An 18,916-nucleotide genomic window follows, 5' to 3' on the forward strand; every position below is an offset into this window, starting at 1 on the left:
TATTTTAAATATTACAGCTTTTTAACTCCAGTTATGGAAACGTGCCTTTCTTCTGGAATTGCAGAAACATTCCTATTACATTCGCGATTGAAAACCCTTTTCAAGATTACTTAATGATACATTTGGATATAGGTAGATCGCTCACGACATACTTTCAATTTGAAATGACTATTACAACATACAGGCCTTGTTCAGGTAAGGATTATAAGGTCAAAGGGGGTTTTTAACAAGAATTAATGAGAAATATTACAATATTTATAGTGGAAGAGTTCAAGAAATGGAATGAATTCTTTTGCCAAAATTATAAATGCATCAACAAAGAGTTAAAATGCAATGGCAGAAATAATTGCGGAGACAATAGCGACGAAACTAAGAAAACCTGCTCAGAAAGTAATTAATTAACAAATTAGGCGTACTTTACTTGAGTGGTTTAGTGTTTAGTAGATTTTATCTTTAACCAGAAGGGTATAATAGAAGAAGGATGCACTCTTTATCCTCTTAATACTTTAGTTATGTAACATGATTCTTCCAAGTGTCACCCTTTTTGTTTGCTCTCACGCTCATCAAACTTCAGATGGGCATCGCACCGTGCTAGGGTGAATTCTATAACTGTTCGGTATTTACTAAATCTTCAGCAATCAACCCACAAACCTAGATTGTTTTGACATGGGACAAAAATCCACAAGTGCATGTAACTTTGCTCCAAATGTTCTAGTGTTGGGAAGAATCATGTTACAATTACCGCGCTTTGTGGTGCACTTCTCTCGAAGAGAAGTTTTATATACTTCTGCTTTTTCTTTCTAGAATTCATGAAATAATTTTAATCTAAAACTATTAGGTGTGACATCCACCAATATCGGAGTCATCATTGGAGTTGTGATAACCATGATCGTTTCGGTACCTTGTTACTGGTATATTCGAGCGAAAGTTCAACAGAGAAGGAGACCAACCGGCGAAGTTGTCGTATTCACTACCACCGTCACACGCACCACAAGAATTGGTTAATTACTCCATACCTTCAACGACAAGTTAAAGTTTAAAATGATAACGGGGAATAACCCTTTAACTATGACAAATTCGAATAAATATCGTTTTCAAATCTTATAAATTTATTTATTATTTATTAAACACCGGTTTATAAGGATATAATTAAGTTTTCCCATTATACTTGTACACTAATCAACATTTTACTCTCACTTAATTGTACTTTACATAATCGTCCATTTATTGGCGGGGATGTTATTAGGATTTGCGGTAATTGGTATACTGATTGGTAAGTAGATGTTAAAAATTATTTTTCTCTAATTACAAAGGCCTGTTCTGGTTCTTGCTGTTGTATTTATTAAAGTAAAAAAATAGCCTGCCTTCAAGATCTAACTGTTTTTGTAGTAAGTTTCTTATTTTGACACAATAATTCATAGCTGCCATTAATGTCAGTTATATTTTACGATTTAGTCTTTCGAAGGCTTTGTTATTCCTCGCGTTTATATTTAGCTTAGGAAATTATTAAAATTCTTTAATTTATATAATAGACTATTTCATTAATGCCAGAAGAGAAGGAAACACCACTTGGGTTATTTCCCAGGCGCCACGAAGCATCGCTAGAGGCAGTGCGAGACGGCTAGTCTCCCTCTGCGTGAAGTGAACTGGGGCTCCCTCTGGTGTTGCCTCTTGGTTAACGCGAGGGAATTAACCCTGTGTGTAATTACTGGAAAAGTCTATATCGAAATGTTATTACGATTTTATTAAAATTATAACAACTGAAAATTGTTCGCGATAACATACCGTAACTTTGAAACCGTTTCTAATTTAATATTTAGGAACATATCAAGTTTAAATTTTACGTAGAATTATTTCACAAAATTTATCTTAATCAGACTCTTATTTTTCGTAAGAACCGAGCGCGGATTACTTTCGACTTTCTAAATGTCATTTACATAACTCTATTCCAATATAACCAACCACAAGGCTCGTAAGGTCCAATTAGGGCTTTGAAGGATCAATAAAGACGTACAGTGAACCTTAGCCACACAGAGCAATAATCCAAATAACGCTAAATCCTTATCTTTTGTTGAAATTTATTATATTTGAGATTAGATCGGAACTAACGAGAAAAAGAATTACATATTTTCCCTGAAAATTAATTAAAGCAAAAATGAAACAAACTACTGTTTCAAGAGAATATGGTTAAGTCATTTGCATTGAACAGTTGCAAAAAGTACTTAAAATGTGGTACTTTATTACACAGCATCGTCGGTTTTTGATATGGATTTTATGCTTGATATCGTTTACGCAATTAAGTACAGCGTACCGAACATGTAAGTATGAACTTTCAAATTAAGTTTATATCTTTATAAATGAACAAATTAACTGTAGATTATTTGGACCAATACCCTGTCAAACAAAATGCGAAGATTATCACACTTAAAGATACAGATTCAAAAGATTCTTCCATAGTTTTAAAGGCGTCTAAGAAAAGTTTTCCAAGGATTGGGACGTACCATTTAATAATAAAACCCCCGTACGGTCAATACGATGAAGAACTGAATGGTTTGATATTTACAACACAGATGTTTAACTTATCCAGAGACAGACCCTATTGCAGCGACCACCTCAACGTACGTACATAATTTCTAGCGCGTATTAAGCTTTATAAATAATTTAGTTAAAAGACTGACGATATTGTAATGGTGTCAAATACTTTCATTAGAAGTATATAATACAGAGTGTCATCCTTCTATTATCCCCTTCTGATGATAGGAATTAGCTTTATGCCAACCCGTAGACCTTTAGTTGATTTCCTATTAACATAATATTTGACCAGGAAATTATAGAGGTGACCCAAGGAACCCTTATATCCCAGTGTTCACGTGCCCAAGGTGATATGTGTGGGTACTTTAGTAAGGTTTGTACAATGTTGACGTTAACCGAAGAAAGCTCTTCCCATATCTATCAGCATCATCGTAACCCACAAATTCCTTGGTTCATCTCTATAATGTCTCGATTTAATGTCAGAAGAATTTTACCTAAAACTCTCTTATTTGTAATTTGAATGTAAAGACCCATAAGACAAACAAGGGTTATATTTTACAGATAGTGAAAAGGTTCGATTCTGTTAAAGATATTCACTACCACGGATGTTTGTCAAAACCGGACTCATTTGTAATTGACGAGTATCAATCCAACGGTGGAGAAGTTAGTATATTTCTTGAGCTGGACATTGGACACAGTCAAAATAAGCTGGAAGGCTTCGAAATCACCATCACAACGCTGCGACGATGTGGCTGTGAGTTTATTATTGCAATAAGGAGCTCGACCCCCCCCCCAATGATATCGAAATAAAAACCCGCCTTTTCTTTCAGTCCTACACGTAGAAGGTCCAAGACATTACGAATTTCCTTGTTCCAATGGAACGTGCATTTACAACGCCTTGAAATGCGACGAAAGACAAAACTGCGTGAATAACACGGATGAATCTACTTACACATGCACAAGTAACTTTACTACACATTAGAGCGTTTTGAAACAGGCTTTTAAATCATCTATGTATTAAATTACTAGGGTCCTTAAGTTCGTCGAGAATTGGCATCATAGTGGGAATCCTAATATTCGTTTTCATACTGATGGTCATTGCTAGCGTTATTTACCGTAGAAGCACACCACGAGAGACGATAAGCGTCATCTCCATGCCTACCACGAGAACTGCAACCAGACCACCGACTCAAACTCTTACTCAACCATCCGCGCCTTGCGTACACCATGATCCAACTCAAATGCCCCAAGTTTGGCGATGGACTAATCCTTACGCGCAACCAGTTCCGGACAAAGGAATGTTGAACGATTTACCACCTCCCTATGATTCTGTTGTAAATAGTAATGATAGAAGTCGCTATTAAGTACACAAGTTCGTTATTTAATTCAAAGAAACAGTGTCGATTATATCGCAATTTTTCAATTGACGTTTCTCCTTAAAGGAAGATTAACCCTTTCATTGGTTCGACTGTACGCGCTTTGAAAACTTGTCAACAAGGGGTTGAATTATCACGCAATATGACTTTGATTCGTAAAATGTAAACAAACAAATAGAAGTAGAAATATTGGGCAGGTATAAGGTGTTTTTTACTTCATTTATAACGGAAATTACTTCAGATTTACTGTAATGTAAAACCAGATATTTATTTTGAATAAAAATTACTATTTCCGGTACAATTAAGTACTGATAAACAATGGGTAAGATCAGAAAGAGGGTATACTTTTAAATCTCCAGAGAGAATAGTTTCATTGATGTGACACGTAAGTAAGTGACGTAACTCTTGTCAATTCCATTTATATTGTGAAAGCCTACATTAGGTGGCAGCGTAAGTTCATAAGATATGTTCCATAAGTTTGTCACTGGCTACAAACTGGAGCTTTTCATTACGTAGGCCATAGATTCTGGGTAAAGTGACGCCTGGTGAGGCGCTGTCAAAGGCTTAGTAATGCAGACTAAATAGAACCTAGATGGAAGACCAGCAAAATTAATTTAACCGAGTGTAGGACTTCAATTCTCGCTCGTCGTTCTCGAGCTGTAAGTCTAGATCTAGCATTACGAAGTATAGCTTGTGTCATACTTATGGAACATATGACTTATAAACTTATGATAATGGCTTTAATGTCAAGTTTAGGTACGCTATGCATTACTAGAAAGGTTCTACCAGCAATGAAAAGTTTAAACGTTTTTTTCCCTCCAAACCGGAAGAGAATATATTCATGACCTACTGCTATTTGTTTCCTTGATCGAGTCGGATAGGCGAAGGCTACAGTTTCGCATAGGACACGCCCCTCTTTGAAGGTCACGTAGTTATGGCTAAAAAGCATTTCGAATTAACTTAAATAAATACTTTGCCTAACCAGGAACATATCTTAAACAAATAAAAATAAAAACAAATTGCTATTTGAGAGGAACTATCTAACAGGATGTTAAATTTACTAATAAATGTTTGCATTATGAATTTCACTGATATTGCGTTAAGCAGGAAAACACACTATACAGTCTTTATCAGTTCTTCGAAACCCTTACACTTGCAAAACACACGGGTTTTCCGACAGATTAGATACGATATTGTTAATGAATAGACGTTAACCGCTGAACAGAGTAATTTATAGAGACCAAGGCCTAATCGTAATTAAAATGGGAAGTATTTCTATCACGGTTCTAATTACTTTATTAGTTCAAATTGTCCACGGATATCAAGTATGTAAGTAAATTCAATCAAACTCATTTAATCATGTAATAAGTTAGATTAGAATTTAACATATTGCGATGTACGGGAAAATCTACCTCCTTTAGATCAGCTATAACATAATGTATAACCATAAGGTATAACTCTTTAAATAAGTACGCGTCTCCTTAATGATATTAATGCGTGATATAGTCAGGTAAAGGTAAATATTGACATCACAGGACACGCCCCCTGTGCGAAATAACTCGCTGTAGCAAATATTCTTTCCAACTAAAGTTCCACAATAATGTATGAAGTATTATACTGTATGGTTGTTACCAATATAACATTCTTCAGAAAATACACGCCTTGCGTTCTGAATGTTTATGCTTTCTGATTTATTTGAGAATTAATTTTTTATGTATTTTAAACGACATTTTATCGAATCAATCTATAAATTTTAACGAGAATACATACAATTAATTGGAATCATTACGTCCCCATGTATTCCATTTTAATTTCTATGCGGGTTTTGTGGGCCGGGCTTGAGTACTTACTATCCGTCACGTCTCATAGTTCTTCGTTAAGGTCTTTCTATTTGTGATTTAATTGGTTGGTAAACGCGAATTTAGGCGCACTCAAGGTAGAATTAAGAGGCAGCGAGATAGATTTTTCGCGAGGTAAAATTGATCATACATAATGAATAGTCTAGCTCCTCCAACTTAATCCGCCTAGCTACGTTGAGTGAAAATGTATACAAAATGAATCCTATTAGCCGTATGCATTTCTTCTTTTATGTAATCAGACGATTGAACTTATCTTTACAGATTATATATACGAAGATACAAGAAGTGTAACGCTCGGATTACCCTCATCGATGGATTCCACACTCATTTTGAAGCCTATGACAAATTCCAGAAAAGGAAGATACCAATTTACCATTAAACCGCCCCCAAAAAAATCGGATTTTGAAAATTATGGTTTAGTAGCAACGATGAAAGATCTTAATCTCAGACAGGATGGTTACACCTGTATAGACAATTTGGAAGTATGACGTTGATTTTATCTATTAAAAATGTCAAGGATTAATTTATCGAAATATTTTTTTGATTTGTTTGTTTTTGTTTTTCAGATTTGGAAAAGTGAAGACTACCTGAATCGTGCAAAAAAAGTTTTCAGCGGTTGCCGTTCATCAAGTTTCACAGTTGCGCTTGATGCAGCATTTAGCTATGACGACGACAGTCTGACTTTCAAACTGGACGTAGGAGACAGTTACAAAACCTTTAAAAGTTTCGAAATTACCGTCACAGCTGTTAATAAATGCGGATGTAAGTTAAATGATAGAATTAAACAAAAATTTATAACGGAAGTTCCATAAGGAAGCAATCATATAAGTTTATAAGATATGTTCCATAAGTTTGAAACTATACCTAGGCTATACTTAGTAATGCTACAGACTTACAGCTAGAGCTAGCTCGAGAAAGACGGAAGCGAGAATTGAAGTCCTACACTCGGTGGTTAATTAATTTTGCAGGACTTCCATCTAGTTCCTATTTAGTCTGCATTACTAAGCCTTCGACAGCGCCTCACCAGACCTCCTTCGCTTTACCTGAATCTATGACCTACGTCACTACATGACAAACTCTCAGTAACTCTTGGCAAACTTACGCAACTTATCTTATGAAATATGGTTATACTTGTAATGAAGATCGAACACTCGACAACTCTTGAACTCATTGTAAATTGTCTACATTGAATAATTTCTTAAGTATTTGTATTAATATTTTTCAGTTGGAACATTAAAAAAAGGCCATGAATTCTATTGTTCGTATAATAAATGCATATATAAAGAACTTAAGTGCGATGGACGCGACAACTGTGGAGACAATGAGGACGAGAGCGATAGTACTTGCTCACCTGGTATTGCCAAACATTAAGCCTAACGTGATATTTTAGTCTAATAATAATATACATTTTTTGTTTGTCCTTTTCAAGCTTTAAAAGGTTATCAAATTGGAATCATAGTGATAGTGGTATTTTCCATCTTCGTTACCGCAGTTAGCTGTTACATGCGACATAGAAGGAGAAGTCCAGGCCTCGTGACATTGACCATTCCTGTCACTTCGCAACAACGAGAAATAGTACCAACACAATATTCAAATCAACAAGGTATATATCCTGTTCAACCATGGGCCACTAATCAACCTCCTCCTCAAGTACCTCAAGGACAATTACCTCAACCATGGACCACTCCCTATCCCCCGGACCAAGAGACAAATGCACCGATGAACCCGCAATATTCAGAACCACCTCCTTCCTATTTTACCGTTGTCAATTCTAACACAAACCGCTATTAAACCAACATGTTAATTTATTTATAAATAATATTTTTTTGGGCATAGAATTATTTATAAAACTACAGTCTGGAATGAATCATATGTATAATTCAACTGGGGTTTTTTGTCATCTGGTTGAACTAAGTGGGAGGGGCAAAGGAACAAATTTTACATTCCACGGTTTCTTTAGATTAATTCCTCGTACAAACGAACCGTCTTGAATAAGAGCCTTTTACGATAATTGAAGTACAATTTTCCTAATTCTTTAACAACTTTCCTTTAATTTGACTACATTTTACTGAGAGGTGATAATTCTAAGTATTATTTATGAATCCTGGGCAAAATTAAGTTCTTGAACTATTGAGTAAGATTTATAAAATATAACTTTTCTTTTGAAAACCAGTGAATCATTGAAAATACTTATAATCAAACTTTACAAAAACAAAAATAAAAAAGTTTTATCAAGAAGGTGATGTCTAGTTTATTAGGAGAAGTATAAATTCGCAGCCACATTTCTATAGCTTTAACTCAGACCAAACGTAGGTCCGGAGTTAATCCCCGCCTCTAAATTACAACGACCATCTCATTGGTTCTTGAAAACTCACGTCAGCGCGACGCGAATGACGAAAATTACGTATTTTCCGACGTAGAAGAGGCGAAATAGCCCGGCCTCCTTTTAAGTATCCCCTTGTATTTTCAAAGGGGGACTGGAACTATGGCGCGCGAATACTTAGGAATCTTATATCTTCTCCCTAATAAACTAGATATCACTTCTTGATTTTATATTGGAAATAAAATTGCGTTTCATTTTTCTCTTTAAGATTGAGCATACGATGTTAATTATTCACGTATCACAGTATCGTAAAACAGGACAACAGTGATAAGATTATCAATGGCTAATCAGGAAATTGCATAGATAATAGCACTTTGGAATGTCCGTCTTGCCGTAGAAGCTAGCGCCGAATGATGTATTGCATGATGATTATTAAACGCGTCATATTGATAACGTGATAATCTAACAACACCTTTGGTTTTACTTAAGCTGTTTAAGGCTGCAGCTTCTTAACGCGAATCGCCCTCGTCTTTCCCTCGAATATACAGTAATCTAATAAAAGTGACTGCAGTTTCGATAATGAAACGAAAGTTCAATAGTTAATTCAATTATGGAAATTGCATAAACCCGGGGAAAAACCGACCTTAATAATTTAAACCCTTATCTTTACGTATCAGATTTGCAAAATTATTCATACCGGATCAGAAACAGATTAGACAATAAGGACTAAAGTAATAGACCTCAACACTTTTTAAAAGAACAGCTTCATAATGGGACGTATAATAGGCCCAAGTCTCCCTATAATTTTATATCGATTAATTTTAATAATTTTGTTTACTGAAATAACTCATGGTTATAATACATGTAAGTGTGAAACTTAATAAGAGATTTTAAAGTGTCATTAAAACGAAACCGCGAGGAGAAAATTAATAAACACCCTCCCAAAGTGGAAATGAACCATTGGGACGGTGACCCAAAGTCGGATATTCAAATTCACTCTGGGGTTTTAAATAATTTTCGCCTCAGGGTTTAGTAAATTAAACTGATAAACGGACCCTACGTCATTTAAAAATAGAAGCTAATAATGATTAAGTTCATAAGATATGTTCCATAAGTTTGTTAATCTCTGGTTACAAACTGGAGCTTGTCATGAAGTGAAAGAGGTAGGTCATAGAATCGAGGTAAAGCGACGCCTGGTGAGTGAGGCGCTGTCAAAAGCTTAGTACAGACTAAATAGGACCTAGATGGAACTCGGTCCTGCAAAATTAATTAACCACCGAGTGTAGGACTTCAATTCTCGCTTCCGTCGTTCTCGAACTAGCTCGAACTGTCTCTAGCATTGGTAGTGTCACACTTATGGAACATATATAAACTTATGGTTATAGATACGCTGGTTTCTAAGCAATCTGACCTCTCTCCTTTCTAAGCTTTCTAATTCTTCTCTATACTGCTGGATCAATTAATATAAGTGTGCATTAATTTCAGATTACATGGATGAATTTGACAGGATAGATTACGATCTAACACATCCATGGAGAAAGAAAGACAAAGCAAATTCCGCAGTCATTTTAAAAGCCACAAGCTCTAACGAAAATCCCGAACCGGGCCGCTATAAGTTAACCTTTAGCCCGGTATCTCTTACTCCTTACGCCTTAATAGGAACAGTATCGTACATAAATCTCAGACAAATAGAATCAACTTGCCAAGATACACTGAATGTATGAGAGTTTGAAATATTTCTTGGCCGAGCGTGCAAGAATCCGCTTTTATTTTTAAACTAATTATTTCAATACTGATTCATACGCACTAATTGACAGATAACAAGCGTCAGATATGACAGGCAGAACCTAATTTTCAGTGGTTGTCAATCGAATTCATTTAGCTTTGAGGCTGATCGAGACTCAAGTAACGGCAGCTTGTTTTTCGATCTGGATATAGCAGACAGTTCTAAAATATTTAAAGGATTTCATATAACCGTCACAATTTACAATCCCTACTGTAAGTTAAACTAAAACTTATTTTGTAAGTCAAGAATCCACATAAGTTATTTCCGGTTCCATTTGGCGTTGTCATTGCAAATGTTTAACGACCCAAAGTGAAAGTATGACGAGACCTTAGAACCTTAAGATAGATGTTCATACGTTCTCATGTCTTATATGAGTTCTATTTTTTATATAACCAAAAACTGGAGGCCTAATTCTTCACAGTTTTGTCGTGCTTGTTTACGTATTGTTAATGAGCACGTCTAAGGACGAGGATCGGACAGACCAAGTTCAGTTCTCAGTCAGCCCCCTCTCAAAACCGATACCGAGCTGTATCAGAGTTCGGCACATGCGCAGTCGGTGCAACAGAGAGAGAAAGAGTTTGGGCTGTGCCATTAAAGTTACCTTCCCTCTTTGACGCTCCTTCTTAAACGTGCTCACTGGTATTGTGACGTTTCGTCTCGTCGGATTTATTCGCAAAATAGAGCATTTTTAACAGAAAATAAACCATAGATGTTAGGTAATAATTTCTCAAATAATTTCTCAGGTGATTCTGATTCAGTGCCGGATTACGAATTTGAGTGTTCGCCTAAAAAATGTATTGATAAAACCCTCGTATGTGATGGGACAGACAACTGCGGGAACAACGCGGACGAAAAGGATAAGATATATTGTTTGACGGGTAATGAATGCCAGAACTGATTTGAATTGTAAAATTTGACTGTTGACCTATTTTAAATTCAAGGTGTAAAGAAGAGTCTTATGATATTCCTAATATGCCTGGTATTGTTAATCGTCTTATACTGCTACATGAGATACAGAAAAAAACGTGAGCTACCGTACATTCCTCGGTGGATGAAGTGCTCCAACTGTCGAAATCGCCGAGAATCACCTCCTAGTCAAACGGAAACGAGTTTTACTCAACCAAATAGAGCAATAATCGTGCCGCGGCAAGAGATTCGCACCGCAATACCACCCCCACAACCACGACGAACCGAAGTACCACCACCGCAACCGCCTCGAACCGAAGTACCACCTCCACAAGAAACATTTGGATTCCAAATAATTCCTCCATCAGTTCGAATAGAAATAAATCAAGTGATGATAACTACATCATATCAAGATGCACAAACGGAACCACGTCAGGCCCTACCAACGGCACCACCTCAAGCGCCACCTATGGAATTCCCTGCACAACCACCCGTAAGCCCAGAATACTTTCATGACCCACCACCCTCTTACGATACCGTGGTTAATAGATAATGCTAAATGCCAATCACTTAAAGTGGAAAACTATTTGGTACAAAACGGTGGACTTGAAAATTTAATGACTTCAAATGACAAGCTTTGAATTTTAAGTTTTGTGCTTTTTCCCGCAGAAATAAAGTACTTTGCTTTAGCGAAGTATAAGTAGGCCTATATTACGCCATCTATTACTTTTGATTTCAATCTAAATATATTTAAGTTGAATTAAGTGTTTGTAACAGTTTAATAATTAAAAAAATCAGTTTAACTTTATATCTCACAAAGTGTTCAAAATCGACCCAAAATGTAACTGTATTTTTCGTTCTTCATATTCAGTTATACTAAAGAAGATACGTTTACCACCTCAACATGCAACGATTTAACAATACGACTATTTGAAAACCTCCAGTCCAACACAAAAGTTCGATCCAAAAAACCAAAACCGGTTTATCAACTTTAGGAGAACTTCAAGAGCAAGTTGTAGCAAGCAACTCTGAAACGAAGAGTAACAGCAGCTTTGTACCTTTGATAATGTAAGAGACTAAGTGCAGATAACACGGGTTATCACATGTCAAATTTTACCCTGTATTTCACAACGAAACGAAACAGTTGTCACACGTCAAATTTTACCCTGTATTTCACAACGCGTTGCCTACGGAATAAGAATTCTTATTACGTAGGCAACGCACAACGAAACGAAACAGTTTTCCACGAAATTCAGAATTATACTGGTCCTAAAAAGAGTGAACTTTTCTTCAAAATAGAGGATTCAGTCGGCATTCCCAATTTCGAATTTCGACAGTGTAGAGACGTTGTATATAAGCCACGGAATATCAAATTTCATATTATAATTTGTTTGTTTGACTTTGTAATAATAATAATAATAATAATAATAATAATGTAACCCTCAGTAGAATAAACTTAATTCAAGGGAATAATTTCCCGAGGGCCATAAAATAAATTAGGACAACTTACAGTAATATAATTATAATAATAATAATTAATAATAATGGATACAACAGAAAACTATAAAGGTATTTGGCTACCAGAGGATATCAGCCTCAACTCCACCTACGGTTTTATTTAGGACTGTTCACGAGCCGAGCTGAGCGAGCTTTTTAAAAGCTCGGCTCGGCTCGAGTCAAAAAAACGGCGGCTCGGCTCGACTCGAGCCGAGCTGGGTCTTGGCTCGGCTCTAGCTCGGCTCGGCTCGAAAATGATCGAGCCGAGCCGAGCTGGCTCGATTAACATATACATGTTTAAAAAAAATTGCTACTACCAACGTCAAACTTGAGAATGACTATAAATGCCATCCCATGTTTAGGAATGTAGTGGTTCAGTAAAACCCGCTCTTTAAAATATGCTCAAGGTTAGAGACGAGAGATTTTTCCCACGCTTTATTTCATGTAAAAATACAACGGAACGCTATTGGTGGAGAGAATAAAGACTAAAAGGAAAGCACTATATCAGTGACTAAGCTCGCGAGCCGGCTCGCGAGTCGGCTCGGCTCGGCTCGACCATAAAAAAGCTCGCTCGTTAATTAATCGAGCCGCAAAAGTGGCGGCTCGGCTCGGCTCGAACTCGGCTCGCTCGTCACGAGCCCGAGCTGGCTCGAGCTCGTGAACAGTCCTAGTTTTATTACTTCTTTAGAAGATTTAAAGAACCCAGGTATTTAAATTATTATAAAATAATATTGCACCTAAATCTTTAAGATACAGTTTGGAAGCATTTTCGCAGGGTCAAATCAACTTTTCATGATAGTTGATTCCAAAATTATGCAATTTAACCCATGTTCTAAAAACTTATGTAAAATAGGATATATTTTTACCGTCAGGATGTTTTGTTTACTTCTCAAGCCTACATTTTATTATAATATGACGTGATTATCAAATTTAAAACCATACAGCTTGTCTCATACATAAAGCCGATCTCAAAATGTTGCTAGACTTTTGGTAAGCAGTTAGTAAGCTAAGAGACTGCAGAGAGAAGGCTTGTAGCGAGGGGGTAGACGCTCTGGATCTCTGTGTACACCTGAGTTCAAAAGAGTTCAGCTTTGACAGTGCATTGAGTTCAAAGTCTTCGGAATTCACAGTTCACCTTTGACAGTACATTGAGTTCAAGACATATTGTACACCTGAGTTCTTAGGTGTCTACCCCCCCGGCTTGTAGTTCAATATGTATTAGTACTTGACAATCTTGCCGGATTACGAATTTTCCTGTTCGTCTGAAAAATGTATTGATAAAACCCTCGTATGTGATGGGACAGTAAACTGCGGGAACAAGAAGGACCAAAGGGATAAGATATATTGTTTGACGGGTAATGAATGCCAGAACTGATTTGAATTGTAAAATTTGACTGTTAACCTATTTTAAATTCAAGGTGTACCGAAGAGTCTTATGATATTCCTATTATATCTGGTATTGTTAATGGTCTTATACTGCTACATGAGATACAGAAAAAAACGAGAGTTACCGTACATTCCTCGGTGGATGAAGTGCTCCAACTGTCGAAATCGCCGAGAATCATCTGCAAGTCAAACGGAAACGAGTTTTACTCAACCAAATAGAGCAGTAACCGTGCCGCGGCAAGAGTTTCGCATCGCCATACCACCACCGCAACCGCCTCGAACCGAAGTACCACCACCGCAACCGCCTCGAACCGAAGTACCACCACCGCAACCGCCTCGAACCGAAGTACCACCACCACAACCGCCTCTGTCGAATCTAATATTCGAAACCTCGCTTTAATTACGCAAAACGTGCTCCTTACTTCACATTATAAACTTCTACCGTACAATTCTAAATTAACAAGTGTTATTCTCAAAGATTTCTATACAACCCTTTCCCTTTTGTGTAAATTGAAATACCTCTATCTCCGTAAATAGCCATCGCTTATAATCCCTTTCAACCTCTGACCTTTTACAAGCACACGTGCAAAACCAAGTTCAAACACCTTAACTTGTTTCACCTCTGACCTCGCCTGTAAAAGTATAAAAACTCGCCTCTCCCACTATTTCGGCACTATTTGGTACGAAACGGTGGACTTGAAAATTTAATGACTTCAAATGACAAGCTTTGAATTTTAAGTTTTGTGCTTTTTCCCGCAGAAATAAAGTACTTTGCTTTAGCGAAGTATAAGTAGGCCTATATTACGCCATCTATTACTTTTAATTTGAATCCAAATATATTTAAGTTGAATTAAGTGTTTGTAACAGTTTAATAATAACTAAACAAGTAATAAAAATCAGTTTAACAAGCCGATAATTTCAAAAGTGTTCGAAATCAACCCAAAACTGTATTTTTCGTTCTTCATATTCTGTTATGCATACTAAGAACATACGTTTACCACCACCATAGAGACTATAAACCCCAAGGAGTGGAAGGAATGCCTCAACTTGTTGCCCCTTTTTTCCTGGTACAGGGCGACTTCCGCTAAGCAAAATAAACGGACCGGAAGCTCTCATGTACCAATTTAGGAGCAACATCATCATTTTGCGCTGCCACTCCTTGGAGTTTATAGTCTCCATGCCACCACAACATGCAACGATTTAACAATACGACTATTTCAAAACCTCCAGTCCAACACAAAAAGTTCGATCTGAAGAACCAAAACCGGTTTATCAACTTTAGGATAGAAAGAACATCAAGATCAAGTTGTAGCAAGCAACTCTAAAACGAAGAGTAACAGCAGCTTTGAACCTTTGATAATGTAAGAGACTAAGTGTAGATAACACGGGTTGTCACACGTCAATATTTACCCGGTATTACACAACGAAACGAAACAGTTTTCCACGAAATTCAGAATCGTAATGACGTCTTCTCACGACTGGTCCTAAAAAGAGTGAACTTTTCTTCAAAATAGAGAATTCAGTTGGGAACTAAGTCGGCATTCCAAATTTCGCATTTCGACAGTGTAGAGGCGTTGTTTTTAAGCCACGAAATATCGAATTTCATATTATAATTTTCTTGATTAACTTAGTAATAATGGATACAACAGAACACTATAAAGGTCTCTGGTTACCAGAGGAGGTCAGCCTCAATTCGACCGACGGTTTTAATACTTATTTAGAAGATGCAAACGATTCAGGTATTTAAATTGTAAAATAATATTGCACCTACACCTTTAAGATACAGTTTTGAAGCATTTTCGAGGGGTCAATTCAACTTTTCATGATCATAAATCATTTGATTCCGAAATTATTCAATTTAACCAATGTTCTAAAAACTTAAGTAAAATAGGATATACAGGATTTTTACCGTCAGAATGTTTGGTTTACTTTTCAAGCCTACATTTTATAACATGACGGGATTATCAAATTATAAACCATACAGCTCGTCTCATACATAAACCTGTTCCCAAGAGACTGCAGAGAGAAGGCTTGTAGTTCAATATGTAATAGTACTTGACAATCTTGGCTAACAAAGGGTTTGACAACACTGCATTGAGATAGGGAGGGGGTATTTTATAAAGCCCCATTATTGAAATCTATCTCTACTTAATGTCAATAAAATCGGTTGATAAGTTGGGATATTACTCCCTATCATTGCTGAACACCATTTTCCAAGATGGTCGCCTGACTAGTAGTGTATAACGGCCGTTTAACATGACATGGCTCAATTCTTATTTACAGTTTCTGGATATCATTGGATATGGATAATAATCGTCATTAAACTGGTACTGCTGTCATTCTACGTCTGCGTTCGACTCACGAGAAAACCTTGCCAGGATATGATGATGCCGCCAATGGTTGTACCATACGGACGAATGACGGATGTAACATCTAACAATGGTTCTAGTGCACCAACTCAACCGTCAGTTCCTCCACCACCTTACTCTGTATGAAACTGACTTTAAAGTTTAATTAAGTTTCATTAACTGTAACTAAAGCAACAATGGCAGCAAATCGTTTTGAAATATAAACGATAATTTTTTTAACCAAAGTATTATTAAAAGAGTGATATTTATGTGTCAACCGTTCATGTTAAAACTGTAAGAGGTTAAGCAAATTTACGCGTACTTGTGGCCATTATTTATGTAGAACTAACTCCAATGCACTGTTGAGAGTGGCCACACGTACACGTTGAAGTTGCTTAACCTGTGATTTTTTTCAGTAAATGTAAAAGTGTAGCTAGAAGAAATTAAATGCGAAGTTATAATAAAGATACCAAATTTTTAATCTTTTACTAAACTTGGCCTTCATTACAAAATTTAATGAAACCTATTTGGTACAAAGCATAGAGCAGGAAATAAAATGGGATTCCAATGGAACAGCCCTATGCTTTGCATTAACCCAGGACCAACTCCCAAATAAGATTAAGTTCCAACCTCTGCATGAGTTACTATCGTATGCACAGTTCCCAAATTTGAGAAAAATAATGGATTATCTAAAACAAAAATTATCCTGCCGATTTCAAGCCTAATATACATATAGAGTGCAAGTATCTTATTGAGATAAATAGATATACCCATATTATTTACATATGTACGATCACAGAGAGAAATTATCAGCATGCACAGTTATCTATATATATATATATTGATAGTATTGTATTGATGTAAAATTCCATGAAAGAATAACAGCCTGGAGATATAAAACTAGGGATACTTCATTTATCATTGCATTGATGCCTCCTTATCATTCTTATCGACGAAATTGATTCTAGAAAGCTATCATCAAGAGTTTATATAGTATAGACATGATAGTGAGTTTTACATTCGGTACGTGTGTAGTTGGGTTACAGAATCGTAAAACGATTGTTTAATCAGCCTTGTTTATTTAATCCAAGGATATATCAACCTCTTATGAAACTAGCGTAGTTATCACATCACATCACATTCACTCTACTTAAGCTTAGCAACGCCTAAGGACAAGATTCTAAACATGGAGAAGACCTCAATTAAAATTATTCTAATACAGTCTATCTTTGTGATTTTCTTAAGTCAAATCAGTCATGGTTACAGGACTTGTAAGCGGCAGAATTCTTCCTAAGTACTTTAATCTATAACTAAAGAACCGTTTTCCAGACTATTTGGAGGATTATTCTGAAGAACAAGACATGACTATCTCGCTAGGTCCAACTTCGAGTAGAGACTCCTCAATTATATTAAAAGCTGCTAGAAATAAATTCGCAGACGCCGGCGAATACAAGATTACTGTCAAACCGGGTAACGTCATGCTAGGTATCGTTGTAACGTTGCAAAAATTGAATCTGAAGAAAAACATTGGCTCGGATTGCAAAGATAAATTACAAGTAAGCCGTTATCGTATGAGAAAATAAACACCTAAGTTTTCTCGCGTCCTTAATGTCAAACGATGAAAATGTTTTGATTGAAAGGTATGGAAGACGAACACTTTTGGCGAAGTTTTAATTTACTCTGATTGCTCAGAAAAGAGGTTTCCTCAGTCATTAGTGTTGACGCCCCCTTTCGAAACTGCTCTAACTTTCAAACTAGAAAAGAAGTCAACATGGCTGTTATCCGGTTTGGAAATAACCTTAACCAGTTTCACAGCTTGCCCAAGTAAGTACTTCATACATTAAAGTTTCAAAACTCCAATGATCCTTTTAAAGGAACGAAAGCACATTATGTTATAGCAAAGGTTCATACATAAATCCAAAAAGTATACTTCGTTCACAGTTCCCATGCAGCCTTTGGCAGTAGGCGACATATTACATGAAAAGTAACGATCCCCCTCTCAACCTAAACAAAACCAACTAATCAATCAGACTAGAGGTTTTTTTATTTGGGGGGGGGGGGTCAAAGGTTTATAGAATATAGTACTCTATGGTGGTGATAAAAACGTTAATTATTGGCACTAGAGCCTATTCACGCATGTTCCCTGAGCTACGGTCGTGAAGGTAATCAATACGCAGAAGGGGTTCGACAATATTCTAAGAGGTAAAATGGGTTTTCTATTACACGGCGCTACACACTTTGTGTTTTAATCTATGAACTTTCGGTTATTAGGACGCGAGTTGTCAACTACTAGGCCTAAATCGAGTCTTATACTTTGTTACATAGCTCCATCTTTCGCAAAGTCCTTTGAATTCTATTGTAACGATCATAGATGCATCAACAAGCACTTTAAGTGCGACTGGAGGCAAAACTGCGGTGACGACAGCGACGAAACATGTTCAAGTAAAAATAACCATCAACAAATTAGGCCTAAGTCATCTTAATTAAATTTAATGTTTCAGTTAGGATGAGCGGCTGGGGAATCGCAGCGATTGTTATTAGCTCAATTATGCTCTTTAGCTGTGTCATAGTTTGTTGCAAACGTTATCGCCGTAGGAGACAATCCCGTCACCAGCATGACGTCACAGTTTACGGAAGCCATGCCCCTCCTCCACCACCCCCGAATTACACGTACCCGCCAAATCCTTATCCGGTACAACCCCAATTTCAACCTCAACAGCAACCCATGTATCAAGCCGGTATTGAAAACCCAGGTTACTACCAGCAACCTCCACCACCTCCTTATTCAGCGCCAGAAAAACCTTACCATCCCTAGTAATTTACTAATATTTATTTATACATATAATTTCGTAGTTATGTAAATTTTACTATCTAATAATAAACAACGGCATTATTGAAAAGTA

At 36.6% G+C, this 18,916-nt stretch overlaps 4 protein-coding genes across 5 annotated transcripts in view; 3 read left to right on the plus strand and 1 right to left on the minus strand.

The window, feature by feature from the left end:
• Positions 1–1,005, plus strand: part of LOC149702606 (uncharacterized) — a 2,645-nt gene extending 1,640 nt beyond the window's left edge. Inside the window, exons 3-5 of the mRNA XM_089867135.1 lie at positions 18–195; positions 262–390; positions 839–1,005. Of these exons, the coding sequence (XP_089723261.1) occupies positions 18–195; positions 262–390; positions 839–1,005 (474 nt within the window). The remainder of the gene's footprint in view (positions 1–17; positions 196–261; positions 391–838) is intronic.
• The window catches only part of LOC149702603 (cytochrome P450 4V2-like), a 26,433-nt gene extending 15,410 nt beyond the window's left edge, over positions 1–11,023 (minus strand). Inside the window, exon 1 of the mRNA XM_089866460.1 lies at positions 10,911–11,023. The gene's annotated coding sequence lies outside the window, so the exon portion shown is untranslated. The remainder of the gene's footprint in view (positions 1–10,910) is intronic.
• On the plus strand, positions 5,053–7,586 carry LOC149702607 (uncharacterized). Its single transcript, XM_089866463.1, has 5 exons — positions 5,053–5,237; positions 6,029–6,249; positions 6,334–6,529; positions 6,993–7,121; positions 7,197–7,586. The coding sequence occupies exons 1-5, from the start codon at positions 5,171–5,173 to the stop codon at positions 7,556–7,558; spliced, it is 975 nt and encodes a 324-aa protein (XP_089722589.1). The 5' UTR covers positions 5,053–5,170; the 3' UTR covers positions 7,559–7,586.
• LOC149702608 (uncharacterized) lies at positions 8,160–18,916 on the plus strand. Of its 2 annotated transcripts, none has more exons than XR_016381773.1 (7): positions 8,160–8,954; positions 9,576–9,808; positions 9,908–10,088; positions 10,620–10,754; positions 10,818–11,108; positions 13,929–15,404; positions 15,949–16,506. XR_016381773.1 is itself a non-coding variant. In XM_089866461.1 (7 exons), exons 3-7 carry the CDS (start codon positions 17,200–17,202, stop codon positions 18,826–18,828), a joined length of 927 nt encoding a protein of 308 aa, XP_089722587.1. In that variant the 5' UTR covers positions 14,868–15,404; positions 15,949–17,036; positions 17,105–17,199; the 3' UTR covers positions 18,829–18,916. The 2 variants fall into 2 exon arrangements, 1 of the variants encoding a protein (XP_089722587.1); XM_089866461.1 differs by lacking the exons at positions 8,160–8,954; positions 9,576–9,808; positions 9,908–10,088; positions 10,620–10,754; positions 10,818–11,108 and adding exons at positions 17,105–17,284; positions 17,343–17,569; positions 17,654–17,837; positions 18,339–18,455; positions 18,515–18,916 and having other exon boundaries at positions 14,868–15,404; positions 15,949–17,036.

Source organism: Phalangium opilio, unplaced genomic scaffold (assembly GCF_054372755.1).
Source record: "Phalangium opilio isolate 3A_F unplaced genomic scaffold, DU_Popi_V2 ptg000017l_1, whole genome shotgun sequence".
NCBI classification, from domain to species: Eukaryota; Metazoa; Arthropoda; class Arachnida; order Opiliones; family Phalangiidae; genus Phalangium; species Phalangium opilio.

What these genes read in the sequence shown, in the direction of transcription:
- LOC149702607 (XM_089866463.1), top strand. Translation starts at nt 5,171, where the DNA reads ATGGGAAGTATTTCTATCACGGTTCTAATTACTTTATTAGTTCAAATT. An exon ending in TGTCCACGGATATCAAGTAT is followed by an intron (nt 5,238 to 6,028) that starts GTAAGTAAATTC and finishes TTATCTTTACAG; the next exon opens with ATTATATATACGAAGATACA. An exon ending in CGATAGTACTTGCTCACCTG is followed by an intron (nt 7,122 to 7,196) that starts GTATTGCCAAAC and finishes GTCCTTTTCAAG; the next exon opens with CTTTAAAAGGTTATCAAATT.
- LOC149702608 (XM_089866461.1), top strand. Translation starts at nt 17,200, where the DNA reads ATGGAGAAGACCTCAATTAAAATTATTCTAATACAGTCTATCTTTGTG. An exon ending in ATTGCAAAGATAAATTACAA is followed by an intron (nt 17,570 to 17,653) that starts GTAAGCCGTTAT and finishes TTTGATTGAAAG; the next exon opens with GTATGGAAGACGAACACTTT. An exon ending in CAGTTTCACAGCTTGCCCAA is followed by an intron (nt 17,838 to 18,338) that starts GTAAGTACTTCA and finishes TTTGTTACATAG; the next exon opens with CTCCATCTTTCGCAAAGTCC.